Consider the following 22548-nt stretch of genomic DNA (forward strand, 5'->3'; position numbering starts at 1 on the left):
ATTTATGTGTATTTAATATCAGTCTGTGTAAATGGTTTCCGTTCAGGTAAAGTTTAGGAGACATAAATGTGGTTATTTTGAAAATTGAAGTTATTTTGACAAAAATGTCCATAATTAGAGCGCTCTACTAGGTACGCTGACATTAGCGTGATACTGATGCATTGGTTAAAACTATCTTGTCTATATGCTACCGTATTGACTTTAAAACGTTCATGTCTGGTAAATATAAACTAAGTTCAATCCGGTCTGTGTTTGATATTGAAGAAGCTATAAAAGCATTGTCGATTATTATATTGTATCTTTATATAAGGGATATATTGACTGAATTTACGCATAAATACACAAATAGTAAAATATAGGCATTTTCGCCATGGAAACAATGAATTTTTGGGGTCCGTCACGTCACTATACGTCTGTACATTATTGTCCCTTTTACTCATTCTTTCTTTAAGGATCGAACAGAGATATTCAACGAATAATATTGCCAAAAGAGTTGCCATGTCTAAAATATGTTTTGTTACTTAAAGTACTTAAAAGTTTACGTTTTAACAGGGATGTTATGTGTTAAATTAATCAACGGTTTAAGAGAAGAAATAATTTATTGCACTTTTAAGAAAAAGGCGTGACTGATATTTCAGCCAAATTTACAAACTGAGATCTGCTTGTCATATCAATTTATGAACAAAAAGTTTTAATATTCTCAGCAGACAATATTTAAAACACGTTATACAAGTATATAAAGCATAAATTACATTCAACTTGATATAAAATTATTTCTTGCATTTATCACTATAGTTTTTATAGATAACGTAACATAACGTTATATATCATAATACAAACAGCCTGAAAACTCATTACTTTTTCTGACTTGATTGTTTTAACAGCACGCTATTAAGCACTTTTATACTCTAATTAATATATCTTCATACCATTTTGATTAGGTAGTATATTCATTAGATGATATTTTCTTATATAAGAAACATAAGACGTCCTGTCTGGTTGTATCATCAAACACATTTTGCACATGTTTTCGTGCAGTTAGGTCAGAGAAATACTTTTAGTATAATTCAAATATAGAAGAAGAAGAAAAAAAGAACGCGTCCATCTTAAATAAATGTAGTTATAAAAATACAATACAACATTACAAATAAATATAACCATGTATAAGCACGTGGAAGAAAGTTGTTTTTATGAGGTGTCTTCAGTTGTAACCTTGTTTGAATGTATATAATGTTAATTGGTATCCTTTAAATACAAAATAAACTTGTTGAAAAAAGACGAAAACTAGACGATCTAAGTCAATTTTCAAGCAATTTCATACCGGAAGTAATATAATGCATTAAAAATTCTTTGAAATACATCTTAAATCTATACTTAAACTTTGACTACGATACAAACGTATATCATTTTACATTGTTGACAAGAAAGTTTAAATAAATCATCATAAATCATCATTAAAACGTGGGAATCAAACGTTCAGGTGAAATTTATGCAAGAAAATATAACAAAGGGTCTATAAATATAAATATTATTTTTATCACATAATTTAAAGTGCATTTTAACATATATTTAAAGTAGTACACTTACGAAGTATTATGTACATCATATATAAACTATTTACAGTTAATCACATATTTCTTTTAATGTGTCTGTTATAAATGTGTAAAGATTATTTGCCCATCACAATATCAAATATTCATTGTATGTCCAGGTGAACTCCACCTTCCCGTGCCAATTGTAATGCTAGTTCAATCAATCCACCAAGATTATGATATATCTCATACAGCGATGAGGGAATGAAGATGATAAGTTTATGGATTGATATTGCTAAAGGATGTTTCTCTGTATGTGTAAGCGGAGTAGTTTGCTCTGACAAATTGATTGGATAGGTGTGAATATTCTTTAAAGTATTATACGTTGACATTTCTATATGACACGCAGTATTAAGAATTTGGGGAATTTCATTTAAAACCTAAAGGGATTGAAACCATTAATAGACGTAAGTAAATTTTATATTAGAGAATTATACGATCTTTACTGTTAATGCCTTTTATTTTAACATTTGTCTTTGAAGTAATGACAATTATCTTAATTGTCATTTGTTTTTATCATGTTCTCCTTTTAATTTGAGTTCGTCTTTACAATTGTTGTTTTTTATTAGTTGAAATGCAATATAGTTCATATTTTGCATCCTTGAGTTAAATACAAAAAACGTCTAACGGTTAGTCCCGACTTCTAGTACCTTTCTATACAAAATCATACTAGATTAAATAACAATATAGGATTTGATACTTTGATAATTTCAGAGAATTAGAATATGTAATGGGTAGTTTTAGCCCCCAAAGTGTAACTTAAAAAGAAAAATACAAAAGTCTGGAAATTAATGAAATTATTCAGAACCTGTTTACATCAGTCTAAGTAATTTGTTGTTTTATTGCCTCAAAACATACCAGACCTCTGTACACCATTCATAGAACTCCATCTAATAAGTGTCCTTTGTTGTCCATATCTATTTTCTCCGCAATCAAACTTAATAACTATCTAATGATAGTTATTAAGTTTGCTATGAACGTAACTATTATACCAGTCAAGGTAGATTGTTGTACCTATCCAGTATTATTATATAGATAGGCGGATATATCAATTAAGTCCTTATGATTACATACCGACGTCATGTTTGTTTACAAACAAATCAACGTCAAAGACGTAAAATACCGACACGTGCTTTAAATGAGTATAAACCTTTAAAAAATCAGACATGGTAAAGGAGGAAGAAAAAGAAAGACGACTTTTTGTTATCCAATTAAAAGGCCCTTAAAGGAGCATGAATATAATTATTTTGACATTATCATCAACATAGCATGCATATATATATATATATATATATATATGCTTATTACATGTCGATAGAATAAATAATTAATCATATTTGGTTTGCTCCGCGTGTTCGTCATGGACTCTCCAGGCATAAATAGGATTCATAAATATATATATATGACTGATCAATGGACTATGAATAAAGATCCTCCCCGTGTCTAAAGTAGAATAATAAGTGCTGAATTCCTATTCTGGGAAAGTTAGTTGCATAAGTTGGTTTAATAGTCACATAAAACCACACCGTTTATTTATTAAGACATGTACCTTTAGTAATGCTAAATAACTACCAAGCATATTACGTATACCATAGTCGCATTTTCTTTTAACATCAAGGGATATATTCCGATACCATTTTGGATTATCTGTACTTACCTTGTAGTAAGTCTGGTTTGCTTATCTACCCCTTTTGTGTATTTGTTTTTAGCTGGTCATATTTCAGGTTGATTCTGAGTTCTTTGTCGTCTTTGTCGTTTCTTGTATGTTCTACATTATTACTGAACTGATGTTTAAGTATTTTTACTTTAGTATTTTAAAAGATTCATGTATAAACTGTCTGCGTTAAGCACAATTTTTTTTTCACATACTCTAATAATGTATTTCATCAAACTGCGCTAGTATAGATGGTTTTCAGACAGGCATTTATCACTCGCTTTGATCAATTTGTTTAAATTGTTTCATTTGACTATTAGATTGATACACAAGAGCAATATTCAAATAAAGGTCTATCAATGAATGATGCACTGTCTTATACATATTCTTGGGGTTATTTTTAATACATCGACATAGAACATTTGTAATCTTCGAAAACTTCATGTGTGAGTCTTGAGGAAAATGACTTGAAACAAAGTTTTTTGGCGAGTTATTGTCTTGTATTGAGTAAACGTGTTCCATCAATGATTTTTATCAGAGGTAGACGTAGAAAATAATGGCAGTAATAAGATCTATACTGCTACCACACTCTCCAAAAAAGAGATAGCAGAAAACGATAAATCTGTGTTATCTTCTTTTGGTCTCTCTAACACAGGCGATGATTGTGACTATCGTCTATGAACTGGATTCCTTAACTCCACAAGAATCCATACAAACAACGCTACATACCTGGATCAGCAAAATGTACCACCAAACCTCTTTCAAAAGTTTTAACTTTTTATACTCATAGCTGTAAAAGAGGACCTTCAGTACCACCACAACACTTGTTACTCCCATAGTGGTATTGAATCAATGTGGATTTTCTATTCCCCATACTCAGTTAAAATCCCGATTTAAAAACATGATGTACACCTATATACAAATATGTATTTCTTTGTAAAGATTCCTTATACCTTTTGTACTTTTTATACATATCATCTACCCCAAAGAACTTGAGATAAAGAATACTACAGACACTGTGAGTTCAGCCTCATATCTCGACCTACACTAGCGATCGATGGTAAAAGAATACTATTGACCAAACTATACGTTATGCCATAGCTTTTCGTAACAACGCAGGCTTTTCGAATCGCGCTAGACTTCTTACAATTAGGCTTTTGGAACAGGGTTATGTTGTTACATTTTTGAGATCATCACTACAGAAATTTTATGGTCGTCATCATGCAATCGTATTCACCATGATAACTGATTTGTTCACCCTGTCATAGTTTTTCCTTACCTCTTTCGTCTACCCTGGACTTGACTTTTTATGAACAACTTGGTACCTCTTTCTGGAAAAGCAGAGGACGCTAACCCTACCGGTGCACTTGGTCCATGAACCCAGTTTTAGTAGAGTTCGAGTTGCTAATTTACTTTTTGTTGCTTTGTACATATTATTTTGGTTATTTTATGTTCTGTATTGTGTGTGTCATGTCTTGTCTTTGTCACTGGAATTCAGTCTTTTGATTTCCCCTAGAATCATGGTTCCCTTGATGATACCCATATTAAATTCAAAATGATGCAATAGTACAAAAAATACACATTGTTTCATTACCATGCAAAAACTTTTTAGAGTCTGAATTTTAACATCTATTTTAACTTTTTTTCTTCACATGTAGAAAAGTTTTATAAACAATCTCGATTTTTTTTTTGTTTCGTGTGATTTCAGACCACACGCACTCAATAAAAGCAGAATCAATATTTATATCTGTTTTCTGAACAAGACAGCGTTTTTTTAAACATAATTCTAGTTTTAAGAAATGTTAATGACCAGTTTTTGTAATTAGTTTTAGAGATAAATGCATGCAATCAATAAATATTCTTCATAAAAATTGATAAAGCAATGTGTCACAATAAATTAGGAATAAGCGGAAATATAAAAACTACTCTTAAGCAATATGAGAGATGTGCGTAAATCCTGTTATAATTGATCTTTAAATTTTGGTATTACTTTTTTTAGTATTTGTTTACTTCTCAAAACAAAATATTTTATATACTGAATGTTACATCTCAATATCTGTATGAGTGGTATCAACCCTAGACTTTGATATCACCCAAAAGGCCACCGGTCCGTGAGGGGATATAGATCGGGGTCGCTACTGCATACAATACAGATTTTCATACGTCATTTTCTTTATATCATATATTTTGACTATACTTCAAGTGTGTTTCGTGTAGGAGTGAAATGCAAGGTAAACCATATAGTGTTTAAGCTATCACTTATAATGCAAAAACAAAAAATAAAATATTTTTATTTGAATATATAATATACTAGTATCAGTATAGTGTCTGTTAAGGAATGCATGTGTTATACTCTATCACTACGTACATAACCTCTTACTTTTATTTTCGGCTGTGACATTGTTTCTGTCTTCATTTTCAATACTAGCAACGGTTTGTATATTTGATATTCAAACAGGAAAGCTGTACTTTTAATGTGTATTAACAAATCAAAACGATATTTCATATAACAAAATTGTTATCAGTCTTATTACCTTATTAGAATTACTATATTCAGTTCAGTAGTTCAGTAGTGAAGTCACAAATATTGAAAATGATTCTTGGAATACTTTAAAATTTCTTTAGATTTAGATTTGTTAAGTGTATAAACACAAACTACCTCATTTTACGATATTTTCACAGATAAACATTTTTCTTTTTGTCAACGAGTTTAAGATAGTTTTGTAGTTTTAAAAGGTGGTTTATCAGATCATCCTTTTATATAGGTTTATACAGACTAAATCATTTTTAATAGAAGGTATAAATGCAGACCGATGTATTAAATAACAACAGTAAGTTGTTGTTTGAATTGATGTCTCTATACTAGCTGTCAGCCATCTAATCAATGGATCATATGTAAATGTATAAAGGTGTAAATGAATACTTTGTAAGATTAAAGCTATGAATCAAATGTAAACATCCATAGATTACACTGGCTGTAAAGCATATTTTTGCCTTAAGTCTAACATATAACAAACTATATTAAAAATGCGAACACAGAAACCAGGACTGTAAATGGAAAGTTGCCATATATTATATATATAGCTATTTGTTTGGAATTATCTTTGATTAAGTACTTTTTTATGCCCCCATTTGGACCCAAGTATCAAAGTTTAATACAATGCTACAATGTGATCGGTTAATATGATCTAATTAGGTAGCAGTCTTTCTAAAAATCAGACAGAAGGCGATTCATACATTTCAAAAACCCATCAAATTTTTCATGTGGTTGTTGCGCTTTTGAGATAAGAATTATATAAATTGTACATGAAATTTGCACTTTGGAAGAGTTATTAATCTTGATTTGGCTTTCTTAAAAGTGCAGATTGTTGTTATGTGATAGTATAGTATACGTAGACTGAAAAGGCATTGTTTGTTTGGTCTTCTCCACCATGAATCACTTTACCATTGCCAGTGTCTGAATTTTATGTTGGCTTGTATTTAGTTATTCATTAGCTTCTTCAGCAGAATTTCTCTCAGTGCACTCAGAAAATGTTTTCTTGAATTTTGAACCCACCATGAACACCAAAGTGCACCCTCAGATTTTAATATAATTTTAATATAATTGTTGTGTCATTGGATTGTATGAAAGCCTATATTTCTACTTGTCTGGGGATTTTTATCCCCTTTTTAGGCCAAGTAATGTATTTTAATGTTTAGTTTACACATATATGCTTTGCAGGTTTGTTTACATATATGTATCAAAAGTTTGTCTTTGTTAATGTATATAGATGGTTTTACTACGTGTATTTTTCATGCATATTATTTAGTAAAAGGTTGACATAAATTTTATATATATGAATGAGTGAATCTTCATTTGGAGGGAGTTCAGATATCGATGATTAAACAAACATCGTTAGTGCTCTATCAAATTTATAGGTATATTTTACGTTGTAATAATCTCTACAATGTGTAAGTTATCCACATTAATTCGTTTTTATCAATTTTTTTTGCATAATTCCATCGTTGGTACAGTGACATTTACATTAAGCAACAAAGGGTAAAAGTTTTTTTTATACAACAGCGAAGACATTGCGGTGGTAAAATGATATTATGTCGTCGTCGGCGGCGGCGTTGTCGTCCATAAACATTGGATATACCATATCCAAAACTGAAGGCTGGGACTGATTTTGGTAGTTGTGACTTGAAAGAGTAATCAAGGGAACCAAGGTTATAGCGGTAATCAAAAGAATGTAATCCAGGGACAAAGACCAGACATGGAAAACAGACATACACAACAAAGAACATAAAGTAACTAAAATCATACATACAAAGTAACAAAAGTAAATGAGCAACTCGGACTCCACTAAAAACTGGGAGCATGGAACAGGTGCACCGGTAGGGTAAGCGTCTTCTGCTATTCTAGAAACACCCGCCGAGTTGCTCATAAAAAGTCAAGTCCGGGATAGACAGACGATGAAAGGAAAACTATGACCCGTTGAATAAATCAGTGTTTTCATGGTGCTGATGGATACACCATAACGATCCACGAGTTCATGATGACGACCATAAAACTTCTGCAGTGATGACTTCAATCTTGTAGCAACATAATCCTGTTCCAGAAGCCTATTTGTTAGAGTTCTAGCGCGATACAAAAAGTCTGCGTAGTTTCGGCAAGCTCTGGCATAACGTATGAGTTGTGATATAAACACTCCAAACCGTTCAGGACGTTGGTGCCACAATCAAGCCTTTTCAGGATCTTGGAAAATCACTTAATAAAAAGTGAATGTATCTCTTCGAATATATACAACGAAGTGCAATACCACAAAAGAAATTCTGGAATTTAACATTGGGATAAATGACTGGAACCATTTAGGAATGAAGGGCCGAAACTTGCAAAAAAAAAGCATTTTCATTATGTCTGAATAATAACTTCACTATAGGTGTATAAAACTCTTTGAAATTGTACTGCAAAGTACAATACCACATATGGAAGAAATGGATTGATATTAAGTAGTCACGTACTTGCAGGGGCCAGAAATAAGCACTTTCATGATGTCCGGACAGTAACTTGAGTATATGTACATATGATTTTTATGCGTGTAGAAAATTCAGAGTTGTATCAAGCTTGAATTGTGTGTCAATATTTGCCCCAACTGTTCATGGTTCGGTCTCTCCGGTCGTATCAAGAGCAAGCTGCAGCCTACGAAGCAATTTATCGTATTCTCGAGAAAGATGTTTTTTCGGGAGTTTAAGTTATACACTCAATGTGCTTGTCAATTGTCTATTGTGACAAGACCACGCCTGCTTCACATTTCTTTGTGACATCTCCTTAATCATGACTTATCAATATCAAGGTATTTTGGTTACAGTGAGCTCAGCTCTGTCAGAAAAGTTACTTTGGGGTCAATAAGTACATTCATGTGCTTACCTTATCAATTGTTTATACTAATCAACATTTTTGTACTCATCTTTTACACAATTATACTTTAAGTACATCTTTGTTTATTTGTACTGGTATGTATTGGTAGTACAAACCTTAATTTCATACAAATGATCAATGCAGATATAGAGGTAAACTTCCTACAGTTTCAATCGATGTGTCTTTTGTTGAACTGTAACTTTCACTATCCTTATACTGTTTTTTTTCGAAAGATCTCATTTTAATGTTAATACATACCCAAAGGTGAAAAAGTGCAACAAGAAAACTTTATATACATTGGTTGGTAAGAAACACAACGAGAGAGCCAAATATATGACAAATGATTAATCTTCTGATGATAAGCAATGCCTAATGTCTGGAAACGCGCACTAGTACTAGTAGAAAAAAAATCTACTTCTGGCCTTACTACTCCATCTACCATGCCAATAACCCAACCATGGGGATTTAAGAGTTATCAAAACCTGGTTATTTCTTGATTTGTATAAAGAAGATCAATAGGAATACTTTCATTTGAAATTTCATCACGATTTAAAGAGTTTTGTTGAAAGGGCAGGGCCTAGCGCCCATGATAGATAATGATTAAAGTAGGTCAATAGAATAAAATGGGAATATTGAACATTTACTAGTTTTTATTCAAATAGCATTATGAATTATTCGACAATGAACTGAACAAAGTATCTTAGCATAAATCAGTTTTCCTAATTGGATATATGTCCACAACAAAAATATAAGTGAACCGTTAACATCATTTGTTTCATACATTTATCAATTATTGTTTAAGACAATCATGATCGAACCTTTCACTCTATTTCATGAATGTGGTATCCAAATGTATTTATAGAATTCAGTTTTATTAATACCCGATGTTCTGTAATTATGATTGGCACTTTTCAGTACGATCGTATCGTTGTGAGGTGCAACTTCGATGTTGGAGTGATATATCGACGATGTGATGTTACTGTTAGCAAATTGAGGTATGTGGTATTCCATCTTTCCTTTTTGTGTGTTTTGTTTTGTTTTTTGTTTTTGGTTTTGTTGTTATTGTTGTTGTTATTCTTGGTTTATTTTTATAGATATATTAATGAATAATAACGATTGGTTGAATATTTTGAATTGGAAATCGAATGTTTTTATTTGTCTTTGTTTGTGTGTCTGTATGTCAGTTTGTCTGTTTGTTTGTTTTTTTTTTTTTTTTCATATGATCACATTTGCTATTTTTTTTTTATTTTGCATGACAACAATTGCGAGTTTTTGTACCTTTTACACTGAGCATTTTTTTCTGTCATTTATCTTGATCATTTTACGAAGTCCTATAGACATATATAATTTAAATGAACTAATAACGTTTACAATGTAAAACAGTATGTTTACATAATTTCAAAAGAATTTTTGACATAAAAAATTACAAATTTGGTGATGTATGTTTTTACATTAAAATTCTAATGTATGTCCATTCAATGTAATCTTCCAGAAAAAAAAATAGGAGTATTTATTTACTAGAAATATTAGATATGATTTAATTAAGTGATATGTCTCCTGCATTCTCCCCAATGATATTAGATGGGAGAATGGGGTCGTCTATCAACCAATTTACATGCGTCCATCGTGCCCATCATTTAGTGTATAGGATAATCAATATTTTGATACAAAGTAAAAATATTTGACAGGTTTCATTTTAGTTTTAGAACGGTGTTATACTTGATTTGCCAGATGTTTTTGACGTTCTTTGGTATATTTTTTTTCCAGGTAGAATTGTCTGACATAATGTGTAAACGATCTTATCGATAGAATTGAAAAAAAACTCAAAATTTGCCATATGCACGAAAGCGAGATAAAAAAAACAATGTATGAAATTTACGTTTATTTTAATCTAATTCCGTTTTATAATAACACGATGTTATCGCTGTTTGATTGGCACTTTCCTGTGAATTCTTATCATATTTAGTTCACAAAGTATAAAATTGTCGATGCCCTTATGGTTTGATCTTATATAATGATCAGTTTTTTCTTGACGAACTGATAGTATAATAATAGAAAAAAAACGTTTTGCTCGTTACAACAATTAAAGTTATGTACCTCCATATTTGAACTAACTGTTTCTTAGTTTAAGGATGAACAACATCGTTTAATATATACATAACTTGCGGTTTAATCGTCCCTAGAATTATTGCTGTTCTGTTTATTTCTATACCCCAAATCAGTTTCAATGGGGTAAGGGAAGTTATCCAAATTAAAAGGAATTTAGTCACTAGAGCGTTTAAACGACTCCTAATATGTAAGCTTCAAAGTGATGCTGGCGTTAAAGGGAAATAACTCCAAGAAAGGGTTCAACTTCCAGAACAAATTTGCCAGATATTGATTAAATGTTTCAAATGAGTACATTGAGGAATATATTTTTATAAGATGGGAAAACGTTTGAAATGCTACCTTCTACTGCAAACCAAAATTGAAATATGAAATAATCTCTGTCATGACGACATGAGACAACTACCAATTACCTTGCCAGTTTTATAACTCCTTAACCTTTTAGAGTTCCTTATAAGACTTCAAGCTTTCTGTTTTCATTTTGTTGCTTTGTTCAGCATGTAACTCTGTCCAGCATTGTACTATGTTTAGCATATTAGTTTGTCACTCTCGTGCAAAAGTATAAATATTTGTGTGACAATAATTTACAACGGTAGTTGACTCTAACTGTGACCAGCAATGCTCTGTCATCAATAAATATAAGTCATCATAATTTGATACTTGGTAACCTTATTGAATATTATCATGATTTTAGCCATAATGATTAATTATTAAAAATATTCAATGCCTTACCCTACAATCATTAAAACTTTAAAAACCCTACGGTGAACTTTTCTGAAAATTTGTTCCTTGATTTGTATATGAATAGCCCATATAATATAAGTTTTGTACGAAAATTGAATAATGGATTTTTTGCAAAATAGAGGTTTTTATACATGCAAATACCTGAAAATTACCCCCTATTGCTATTTTTGTAAAAGCCTGGTATCTCTTCAACAAAATGGATAGAATAAAATTTCATGTCAAATCTGCTATATTAATCTTTTTAATGTGAATTTGACTTAATATTCATTAAGTCATTTTTTTAAATATATTGTCAAAATGACTCTTTAAATACCAGATATGGTTCAGTTTGGCCAATGATTCAGATTTCTAAAAATAGCAATATTTTAGTCTTCATTGTTCAAAATCTGCATGGTGAATTTTCTTCGCCACAGTTAGTGTAATATCATGTACAAATGTAAAGAAAATTGAATTGGGGGAAAGTTCTGCGGGTATCCCAGGTATACTACCTTAATGTTGGCAATCTCTCCGTCAGTCTTTCCGTTTTCTGTACTTTGGTTTTACAGCTAGCAAATTGAGGTTATCTTTGGTACTTGAAGATACACATTAAAGGAACGTCGTTCCGTTTTACTTCTATGATTACAACCCCGATTCTTGGAGTAAAAGTTATCAAAATTACATGTCCGGACTATTTTCAAAAGTTCTGTCAGATACTTAGAAGATTTTTTGAATTAACTGATCATAAGTTAATGATTGTTTCCGTTTCATGGAAGTTTTGTTGGATATGTACATACTGACAGGAATTTTTGTATAGAAATAAATGGTAGAAATGACGGCTGTTTAACTTAGTTTTTTTCCAGCAAAACACTGTCTCGTGTGTTTTTTGCAACTGCTCCTCAACGACTTGCAGGATTGTTATAAAACTTAATGTGGTGTTATGTCACCGTTTTGGGATAAATGTGCATATAGTCAGGAATTTTTTCAGGCAAAAACTGTAGAAAAACGGCTGTTTGAACTTAAGTATTTGGTCTAGAGCGTTGTCCACAACTCCTCCTTAACAACTTGCAGGATTGTTATGATGTTATGAAACTCAATTGAGTGTCCATATTGGAATGTGCATATTGGCAGAAATTCATGTTTTGGCAAGAAAGGCGGCTGTTGGATTTTTTTCAACAAAACTTGGTCTCATATGTTGTCTGCAACTCATACTCAACAATTGAAGAATTGTTATGAAACTTTTCTGGGTAATAAATTATTAAATGTTACAGGGTTCAACGGGCTGTAGGGGTTTATTCCCGTTAGGTGTAATTTATAGTTTGTCCTGTTTTAAAGTTGCAATTTAAATATTTCGTCCAATCATGAAATTTCTCAAATAATACTTTGATCTGTACAATCTGCATATCGTTAAACTAGTGAAAAGTCAAGAACAAGAGCAAACAGAGCCATAGAATTACATTCTGGTGGGAACTAAGCTTCTTGATATATTAATTTATAAAACCGAACAAATAAAGACAAATACATTGTAGTATAATGATTTTTCAGCATAAGATTACATATTTATTTCTCCAAAAATCTATGTAAATAATGCATATTTCATTAATATTAATTAGTACTAACAGACAATACATGGCGATGTTAAGACAGCCAGCAAATCAGTCAGTGATTGACGCACACACAGATACAATGTTCATATCGTACATTGAATAATTAAAACCAAGTGGCCAACTATACTCGATATTGTTTTATTCTGCGGCGTCTGATAGTTGATAATGGTTTCTTTGTTCGTCCTTCATTAAAAATTTAAATCGGTTTGGTCCTGCTTTTCTTGGTAGTTTTATAAAGTGACTTTTGAAATAATTCTCCCTCGAATGACAATCACGAAAACACGCTCCTGAAAGTCATGAGCTTCATATATACACGAGAATTTTACAACTTGAAAGTGTTTTGAATTATTTTCTTTTAATTGTTTATGAAACAGCAAATTAATAATTTTGTAAAATGAAGGTTTTTGTATAAATTAAATACTCATACAAAGAAGGCTAATAAACAAAACTAGGAAGAAATAATCAATTTGATGTATCGAGTGACGATAATGTTGGATTATCCTAAATATTCTAGACCTTTATATTTACGTTTTATACTGTTTACGACATCATTATTGTCATTAGTTTATCAATACAAAAATATCAACACCAACTGTAACGAATCTGTGATTCTTTTATTATTTTATTTTACCAAAAACCTTTGGTTTTTTATTGATTTGTAAATGACAAAGATAATAAACAGAATAATAAATGTTGTATATCATATTTTAAAAATACCACCAGAAATTAAAGGAGTAATTACACTAACAATATCATGTGTATACAGTTATGAAAGATAAAGCCAATACACAATTCTTGTTGAATTGTAATTAGTTTTGATTAGATTATTTTGCATGGTTGTTATGGTATTGTACTCACTGATGGAGTTTCCAGTTTTCTTCATTCCATCATCTTTATATAATTTTTTGTATACCGCTTTGGTTGCCAAAATGCAAGACAAGGAGATTTAACTGCTATTTTAACTGATCAGAGGTCTTGAATGCTAACATTCGAGTAACACTTCCGTGGTCTTTTCAAAGATATACACTTGACGTACTAATATATGACAAAAGTGCATGAGGCAATTGCCAGTTGTGAATTCATTACAAAGTGTAAAATTTAAGTCATATAAATTGCATTATTAATACATTTGTATGTTTTGCTGCTAATGCATACACTGGGATAGCATCGAAGATATGAAAAGCAATTAGTTTCATTCAGAAGTACTTTAAGTCTGAAAAATGGGTTTGGAAATACCAGAAACAATTATACATGATTGAGGCTGGTAAACGATAACCGTTTTAAACGATTATACAAGATAGAGGCTGGTTAACGATAACCGTTTTAAACAATTATACAAGATAGAGGCTGGTTAACGGTAACCGTTTTGCAATTTGGCGTTTTTCGCTTTATTTTCAGTTTTACCTTGCGCCTTGTTTTAACTTAATTGTCGCTTAACATTGATCTGTGCTTACCCTTTTGTATGCCATTCTTGGTACTTAAGCTCTGTTCTTATTGTCAAAATTCAAAATTACAAACGGAGAATTTTGCTTCTGAAAAATGATATGAATTTTACTTTTTACTTCTTTTTTTTGGCGATTTCTTCAATGTCATTACAATGTAACAGTATCACGTCGAGTTTATCTTAGCCTAATCTGACCGCTGGAGCAGTATGTCTGATATTATACTGCCATGATTTGACACAGTTAGGTTGTACCTCTCTGTGTCTGATGGTTTTGTTATCGGCAAGATTTATCATTAAATCCCATAACGTCCTGATCGGTTAGTGGTCTCCTATCTATGATGGTAGGGAATGGAAATCAATGTATAATTATTGTCATATGTGTAAGATAGTGTTAGGTGTTGATGTCCTGTAGAACTAGGGTCTCATATTCAGTATTTGTGAATCTGTATCATTTGAACCATACGCCATCAAATATTTGAAAAAAAATTTTATGTGGAGATATGAAATTGCTTGCTTGATGTGTAGGGACTTTAAAAAATACTTTTCATTGTTTTATTGTTTATATGGGTCTTTTGTGTTTTGTTTTGTTTTGTTTTGTTTTGTTGGTTTTGTTTTGTTTTGTTTTTGTTTGTTTGTTTGTTTGTTTGTTTTTGTTTGATTTTGTTTATTTTTATATATGCTCCAGTAAATTGTAATTTTAAAAACTTTACGAATACATATTGTTACTAATACCCTTTAAATACGCCTACCCTTTCTATATTATTGAACTTTCGTATTTATAGTACAATATTATCTAGCTGTTAGGAATATAAGTCACGTCATCTAATTATGTTCTTCATTTCCTTTTGTAATATTGCAGAAACAGAAATGGAATACAATCAGTCTGATATAGATAATACAACTGTAACTGATTCCTTACTTACATCATACATCGCTGCCGTGTTATTATCTAACAGTACAAATGGCTTGGAACTGTCTCGTAATACGTCTTTTTCACCTGTGCCTTCATCCGTATATTATGCCGAGTATTTACCTGAGAAGGAGTATGTTGGAAAATATGTGACGATTTTAACATATATTATAGGGTTTCCTGGAAATATACTAGCTTTGATGATATGGCTACAAAAAAGAATGTTGAATTCCTCTGGATATTATTTGGCTGCCCTTGCATTCTCGGATTTGATGTTTTTAGCACTTCAGATGTTTCACGAAGTGAATGATACCTGGAATGAAGGTGTGCTAAATCGTCCGTTTATTTGTGAAGTATATCCACTTATTTTTATGACTTGTCAATTTTTGTCGCCATTATTGGTCTTAGCGTTTACTGTTGAACGATATATATCAATTTGCCATCCATTTAAACGTGAAAAATTCTGCACAACAACAAGAGCGCGGTTAGTAATACTGTGTCTAGTAGTTTTGTGCTTCTTCCTAAATATAATACAAAGTTACTTTTGGTACTTTGATTCGATAAACCAGGTATGTACAGTGCGTAAAAACGTACTAGAGGGTGATGATAAGTCTATTTGGTCAATATGGACCTGGTTTATAGAAACAGTTGTGTTTATGTTGGTGCCCCTCATGATATTATTTTTCAACATGTTAGTTATACTCGAAGCAAGGAGGCTTGCTATGTATGAAAAGCATCAACTGAAATCCCACGCCAAGTCTCACGGTAACGCTACAACGGTGATGTTGATAGCAGTTTCCTTCTATCATATATTTACAACATTTCCTGTGACCATTGCTGTGGCTATGTTTTTGTCATACAACGTTTCACAAGAAGATAGTATTTTGTTAGTTAACAGTACTGTTCCATATTTATCCGACAATTCAACATACAATTTGATATCTCCATCCGCTCTGCCTGAGAAGTGGCAGAGTCATTTTAACTATATTCTTGCAAAAAGCATTATTGAAGAGATTGGCTTAACTCACTATGCCTTCAACTTTTACATATATTTTGTAACTGGTAAAAATTTCAGGCAAGAGTGCAAAAATTTGCTTTGCCAAAACAGTCAAAAACCGATGCCATCATGGAATACTGAATACACTTGCGTCAAATCTGAATCCAGTCATAGTCCAATGACAGTTCGAATGGTATACGGTGAAGAAACTGAACAAAATGGGACAACATAGTTATTATCCTCAGCTAAATCATATGTGGAAGCAGCAAATGGAAATAGCATATATGTATTGACTGAAACGATTTGATTCTGATAGTTTGTTTTAAACGACAAGGATATTGAAAGAAATGGTACACAAAGTTCATACATGGCGGCTGATATTCTGTTAAAATCAATACTGATTTGTTGTAATATTTTATGCCAGTTATTTGCAAAGAAAACATCGTAGTATTAACTGCAACCGATACGAAGCATTTAAAATGCTTACCTAACCATATGGTGTTATGGAAGTGAAAGCAACTAAATTGAAGCAGTCATGTGATTTTTAAAGTCTGTAGTTATTTATTAGATAACTTTATTCGTAATATAACAACCCCTTTCTGTACTTAGTACGGACTATAGTAATACTATTGCCTAATGAATAAAATGCCGATATATTTCGAGATTCAGAAAGATTCACTTTTCTTCGGTACAATTGTTTTTGATGAGTAAAACATGACTTTTTTTAATGCGAGGATTTCAGTGTCAGTTATTTTTTGTTGCTTTAAATTATCAAATGATATGTTAACCATGATTATGTTTATTAAAATTTGAAAAAGGATATTTGTATATCAAATGTGTTGCCTCAAATAGAAAAGATGTACTTTAAAAGGGGTTTTAATTGACTTTCACAAATGATGTGACATTCTTATGCACAAACATAAAGATCCCAATATTTCCACGTAGAGAGGTGAAATCGTACATATCAAATAAACGTGGCGAGTTGCACCCATTCAGAAAAGTGAATGTAAAATAAACTTTCTTCTTTTGACTTTATTTAAACTAGCAGCAGTCTGTTGAGACAGTTTTAGCCCTAAGATCAACAGCTGTGGTAGTAAAATACGCAGTATGATATAACCAGGCATATGGCTTTCCTGTCTGTATATACCACTTGACGTTTAGTCGTATATATTAAGATATTTTGTTATCTTTGAAGTTCAATAAAACCAGAATGATTTATGTTTTACCAAACAATAGTTTTGTCGCTCTCCGACAAATATTTACTTAATCTAATTGCACAATTTTAAGTAATATTAAAAGTGCACTCTCGGGTAACACATAGCTTACTAAATTTGATGTCCTAAATGTTGCCAAAACTTGTATGGACATCAACTATCATGTGTGCATGTGTCACATACTTCTTGAAAGCCATTTGTAATTAAAAAAATGTCTATGGTGTTACCTGGATTTTCTTGCACTTTCAATTATTGTTTTTTTTTACTTTTCATATAAAAGTTACAGTAATTATATACCACATAATTTAAACAATGTCTAACTTAAATTATATTTTAGAAGATACATTAAATAAAAATAATACGAACGCCCGGAAACCAATACATGCTGTTTTTATAGCAGTGAATGAAGTAAATAACTCGAGTGAGTAAAAGATATAATAGACAAAAGAGATATGCGCATTAACGTCAGGTACAAATACAAATAGAAACTTTTGTTAAGTAGCAGTCTTCATAAAAATCTGACAGAAGGTGATTCATACATATCACATCACCAGTCTTAATTTTTCATTTGGTTGTTGCGCTTATGAGATAAAATTCATATAGGTTGTACATGAAATTGGGACTAGGCAAGAGTTATCGTTCTTGATTTTGTTCGATTTGTTTGTTTTAGTGGGAGGTAAATGTATGGTTTTCTCAAAAGTACAGATCCTAATATGAAAAGGTCAACTGGTACATAACAATATAGCACATGTAAATTGAAAAGGCACTATTTGTTCGGTGTGTTTTTCTTTACTATGAATCATTATAATATGGACCGTGTCTGAATTTTATATGGACAGGTACTTAAAAACAGAAAAGATAATAATGAAAGTGATTTTTTTTAATTGTTACTACTTCAACAGAAGATAGCTCTTGCTGTGTGTATCATATAGATGCGTGGATAATTGCAATCTATTAGTCTCAAAGAAACATTCTAATAGGTTAACTATTGCGTACATATTTTTGCGATTTGACAATTTTAGCCAAAAATATTATTTTACTTGTTAAGGGGGGAATTCACACATCTATAGAGTTAAAATTCAGTACTGCGAGTTTCAATTGTCTGCGAATAAAATCGCATTTTGAAATGACAAAAACTCGCAAAATTTTCTGTATTAACAGTAATTCAATACATGGTATATGGTTATGCCAAATTTCAACAGTACCATTCATTGTGTGACAAATTGATATTTCTAATAAGTATGTCCTTGTTATCTACTTTAAAGCCATTTTAAACTTATAGGTACTCCTCATCATTTTTATAAAGTGAATGTTTTCAAATATGAATATTGCAACAGTCATTGCTTTTATGTGTTGTACAATAATATGGTAAATGAAACGTTAAGACAATGGAAAACAAGGCATTGTAAGAAATCCAGCTTATCAGAATTCATTGACCCTAGTTGTAACGTAAAAATTATACAAATATTATATCTCTGTCTCATTTTCTAAAAGCATGTCACATTTTCGATTAGGTAAACTTAATCAGCTGTTCCCACTTGCAATTAGTAATACAAAATGATAATGCCACATCCAGCTGTTGTCACGATTTTGCTCGATTCACCTTTTTATCTAAACATTATGTTACTAAATATTCATTTCCTTAACGTCTTGATTAAAAGTTGTGCTTCCGAGTATTTACATACTTGCCAAAGGAAATTTGTGCTACGATTTTTACACATAATACATATTGTATCGAATAATACACCATATAAGGTTATTCAGTAGGTTGAGAGTAGATTTATTACTGAAGTAATAAAAATTTCCTTAAAATATCCATACAACAGACTTTGCCCTCACACCAACAAATACTTCCAAAAGATACTGCTTATTTCGAAATCACTGGGATGTTCTTCCATTTTAAACGAAAGAAAATACAAACGCGTTTCAGCCGAGACAGAAAGATAATGCTTTGAACCATTAACACTGGGATTATTTCCTATTATCGCTTAAACTTAAAATAGCATTTAGCAGAGCGTGCTTTTTTTTCTGAGCATTTGATTTTCAATTTCGCCTTTGTTAAATCATATAATTTAATTTCGGAAGTATAACAAACTTGTTAAACAAAGTTTTGGCCATTATCTCACAGACCAAATTTTGTAATGTGACTATTACGTCATCAACAAAACTTTTTTCACTCGTAAAATATTAGTACTAACATTAAATTATAAGGAAAAACTATTATATTTTTCGGTCTATTTGAAATAACCTCAGTGCTCGTGGTGCACAATGGAAAATAAATACTACGCGGTTTATTTAGTGTGTACCACGTAATTGAGGTTATTTCTTCATAGACCAAAAAAAATATAACTGTCATTCCTTAAATATTTGTACTTGTTTTAAACACATGGATTATAAACAATACTTTAGTACAATGTTATGAAGCAAATGCAATCAGATATTATATCATCAACTCATCGTGTTTACATATCTTACTTTCGGAACAATGATATTCATTTTTCTCTTTTTGAGACTTCTTTATTTCATCGAAGGGGTGTAATACAGCATGAGACAATAAAACGCTTTAGGATGTGATGTCTTGTACAAATAAAGGAATGTGAATTTCAACTTATGACTTTCTGCAGTCGTGTGCTGATCACAAAATCGATTTTAAAGGTAAGAAAAAGAATCAAACATCGTCAGAATATTTAAGAAGTTAAGAATCACTCTCAGGAAAGATTTCAACTTCTCTTATGATGATCTGCCGAGTTAAAAAAAAAACCATTGAAATCAAACCCTTGGGTGTCTGAGATATTTTTATCTTGCACTCGTGATGTTGCCTACATTCACTAGATGTATGACAAACATCATATCTACGTGGTTTTTCAAGATTGTTAAGATACCTGTTAAACAACACATTGAATACTGTTGTTATTCAATGAAAGAAGTTACAATATTTGTGTTATGTATGTGAGATCAAATATCAAACACCGTTGGTAAGAAGATACCAGAAACTCTAAGATCCTTTGTTGTAATCTCCTGAATTTCAGGAATAATGCATCTGTGGCAGTGACAATTTTCATTTGCTTTTCTTTGATGAAATACTACGTCAGCTATTTCTCCCACTGATTAATGTATTTCATAAATACTTGTATGCTAAATAAGGAGTATGAGAACAACAATGAAAGGTAATATCAAAATTACCAAATAGATTAAATCCAGCACTGCACAAATCTCTTACTACAAGGTTTAAAACTTGAATTATCTAACAATGTAAACATTTGATTTTATTTCTCATATTGTTTGATTGGATGGCCATCTGTAAAGTGTTGGTTAAATCAAAACCAACACGACAAAGTAATAAAAAATTAAACACTTATTGTCATCAGATAGTAAATAAAGTGAAAAAATCGGATACAATCATGACTTGATTGCTCAATATTGAGTGTATATTATCCATAAGACAACGACCTCCAATGTCCATAGATGTTCTTCCTCTTTCATCTAATGTCTTTAAGAAAAGGAACTGCTCACGCTTCCGGTGCACTTCAGGTTTTAGAGGGGTTCGAGTTATTCGGTTGTTTTTATTTTTTTTTTTTTTTTTTGGTTTATTTTTGTATGTAAGTTTTAGTTATTTTGTGTTGTGTTAGGCGATTTGTAATTCTTGGTTTTTTTAAGACAGGATTGAGAACTATGGTTTCCTTTTATTCATATTTTACTAAAAAGTTTCTAGTGCAGATTTCACATGCATGTCGTATCCTCGATTACAAGTTAAACATAAAGACTACAATGACAGTAATTAACTTGTACGAAAGTGTAAAATAACCTCATAAGAAGCACTACAAAAATGGCTGACAAGACCTAGTAGACATACCATAGCGGAGTGAGTTGGAAACACGAATGACATGCTGCTAAATATGAACGGTTTATTGGTGTTGTAATGACTTCTTCATTCTTCAATAAAGGATCGTTTAGAGCTATAATTTTATAAAAATTCAAATTTGACAAAAATGCAGATACAAACTGATGGAAAAATGTTCTTGTCAAACTGTCATTTGTCACATCAGAACCCATTTCCGAGGAAGTCAAATAACTTTGATGTAATTTTTTCTAGTGCCATATTTGTATATTTATGATCACGGAATTTCCTTGTATGTGAAATTGATTTATTGTTTTCTAAAATAAATATATGACCTAATTCTTAATTCATAAATGAAAACAAAACAGTCATACCAGCAAATTGAGATTGGAAGGTTGTTCACATGCATTAGTGTTGAACCTAGTCCATATTTCAAGTTATTTATTGTATCATTTCTTCATCAATCGTTTTGATGTTATGATATTATTTTTTTCCATATAAGGAGAATTAAATTACTTGCTAAATAATCTTCATTTCGACACCAACTTCTTATCACTGGACAAGAAAATGTGCAAATAAGCATAGGAAAATTAGACAACCTAGAAAAGCAACTCATTTTGGCTTTCACGCGACCGTGTTGGATCATATGCAGCAAACGAACATACTTTACTTTCAAATGCACATCCATGAATAACTCATCAAACGTTAACTGACAACTTTTATTTATTTTTCGGTTTCATCATCGAACATCATCGGTTTTGTTATAATTGTATATAATTGATAGATTTTTTGTGTTACAAGTGAGAAATAATTGCGGCCAATTGTCATTTTCATTTATTTGTCAAAATACTCGTAAATTATGCATATGCTTCATTAAAACAAAACGTAATTATCAAACAGGAAAATGATTTTTCAAGGCGTTAACTGGAAACAACCGAGTGTTTTCTCAAAAGTGAATTAAGTTTTGTAAATGATCCAAAGAGTATTTCGAATTTACGCAGAGCAATGATACAAGCAGATGAACAGTTTAAACCCTTGATTTTTTTCAATAAAGTAATCTGTGAA

At 31.2% G+C, this 22548-nt stretch overlaps 1 protein-coding gene across 3 annotated transcripts; it reads left to right on the forward strand.

The window, feature by feature from the left end:
- Positions 1-1697: 1697 nt before the first annotated feature.
- On the forward strand, positions 1698-17251 carry LOC148622454 (FMRFamide receptor-like). 3 transcript variants are annotated; one of them, XM_088572376.1, is made up of 3 exons: positions 1699-1999; positions 9563-9642; positions 15384-17251. In XM_088572376.1, exon 3 carries the CDS (start codon positions 15392-15394, stop codon positions 16661-16663), a length of 1272 nt encoding a protein of 423 aa, XP_088428502.1. In that variant the 5' UTR covers positions 1699-1999; positions 9563-9642; positions 15384-15391; the 3' UTR covers positions 16664-17251. The 3 variants fall into 3 exon arrangements, with proteins under 3 accessions (XP_088428505.1, XP_088428502.1, XP_088428504.1); XM_088572378.1 differs by lacking the exon at positions 1699-1999 and adding an exon at positions 9046-9252; XM_088572379.1 differs by lacking the exon at positions 9563-9642 and having other exon boundaries at positions 1698-1999.
- Positions 17252-22548: the final 5297 nt, after the last annotated feature.

Source organism: Perna viridis, chromosome 3, assembly GCF_037379345.1.
Source record: "Perna viridis isolate PV_CMFRI_1.1 ecotype Kerala chromosome 3, ASM3737934v1, whole genome shotgun sequence".
NCBI lineage: Eukaryota > Metazoa > Mollusca > Bivalvia > Mytilida > Mytilidae > Perna > Perna viridis.

What these genes read in the sequence shown, in the direction of transcription:
- LOC148622454 (XM_088572379.1), top strand. Translation starts at nt 15,392, where the DNA reads ATGGAATACAATCAGTCTGATATAGATAATACAACTGTAACTGATTCC.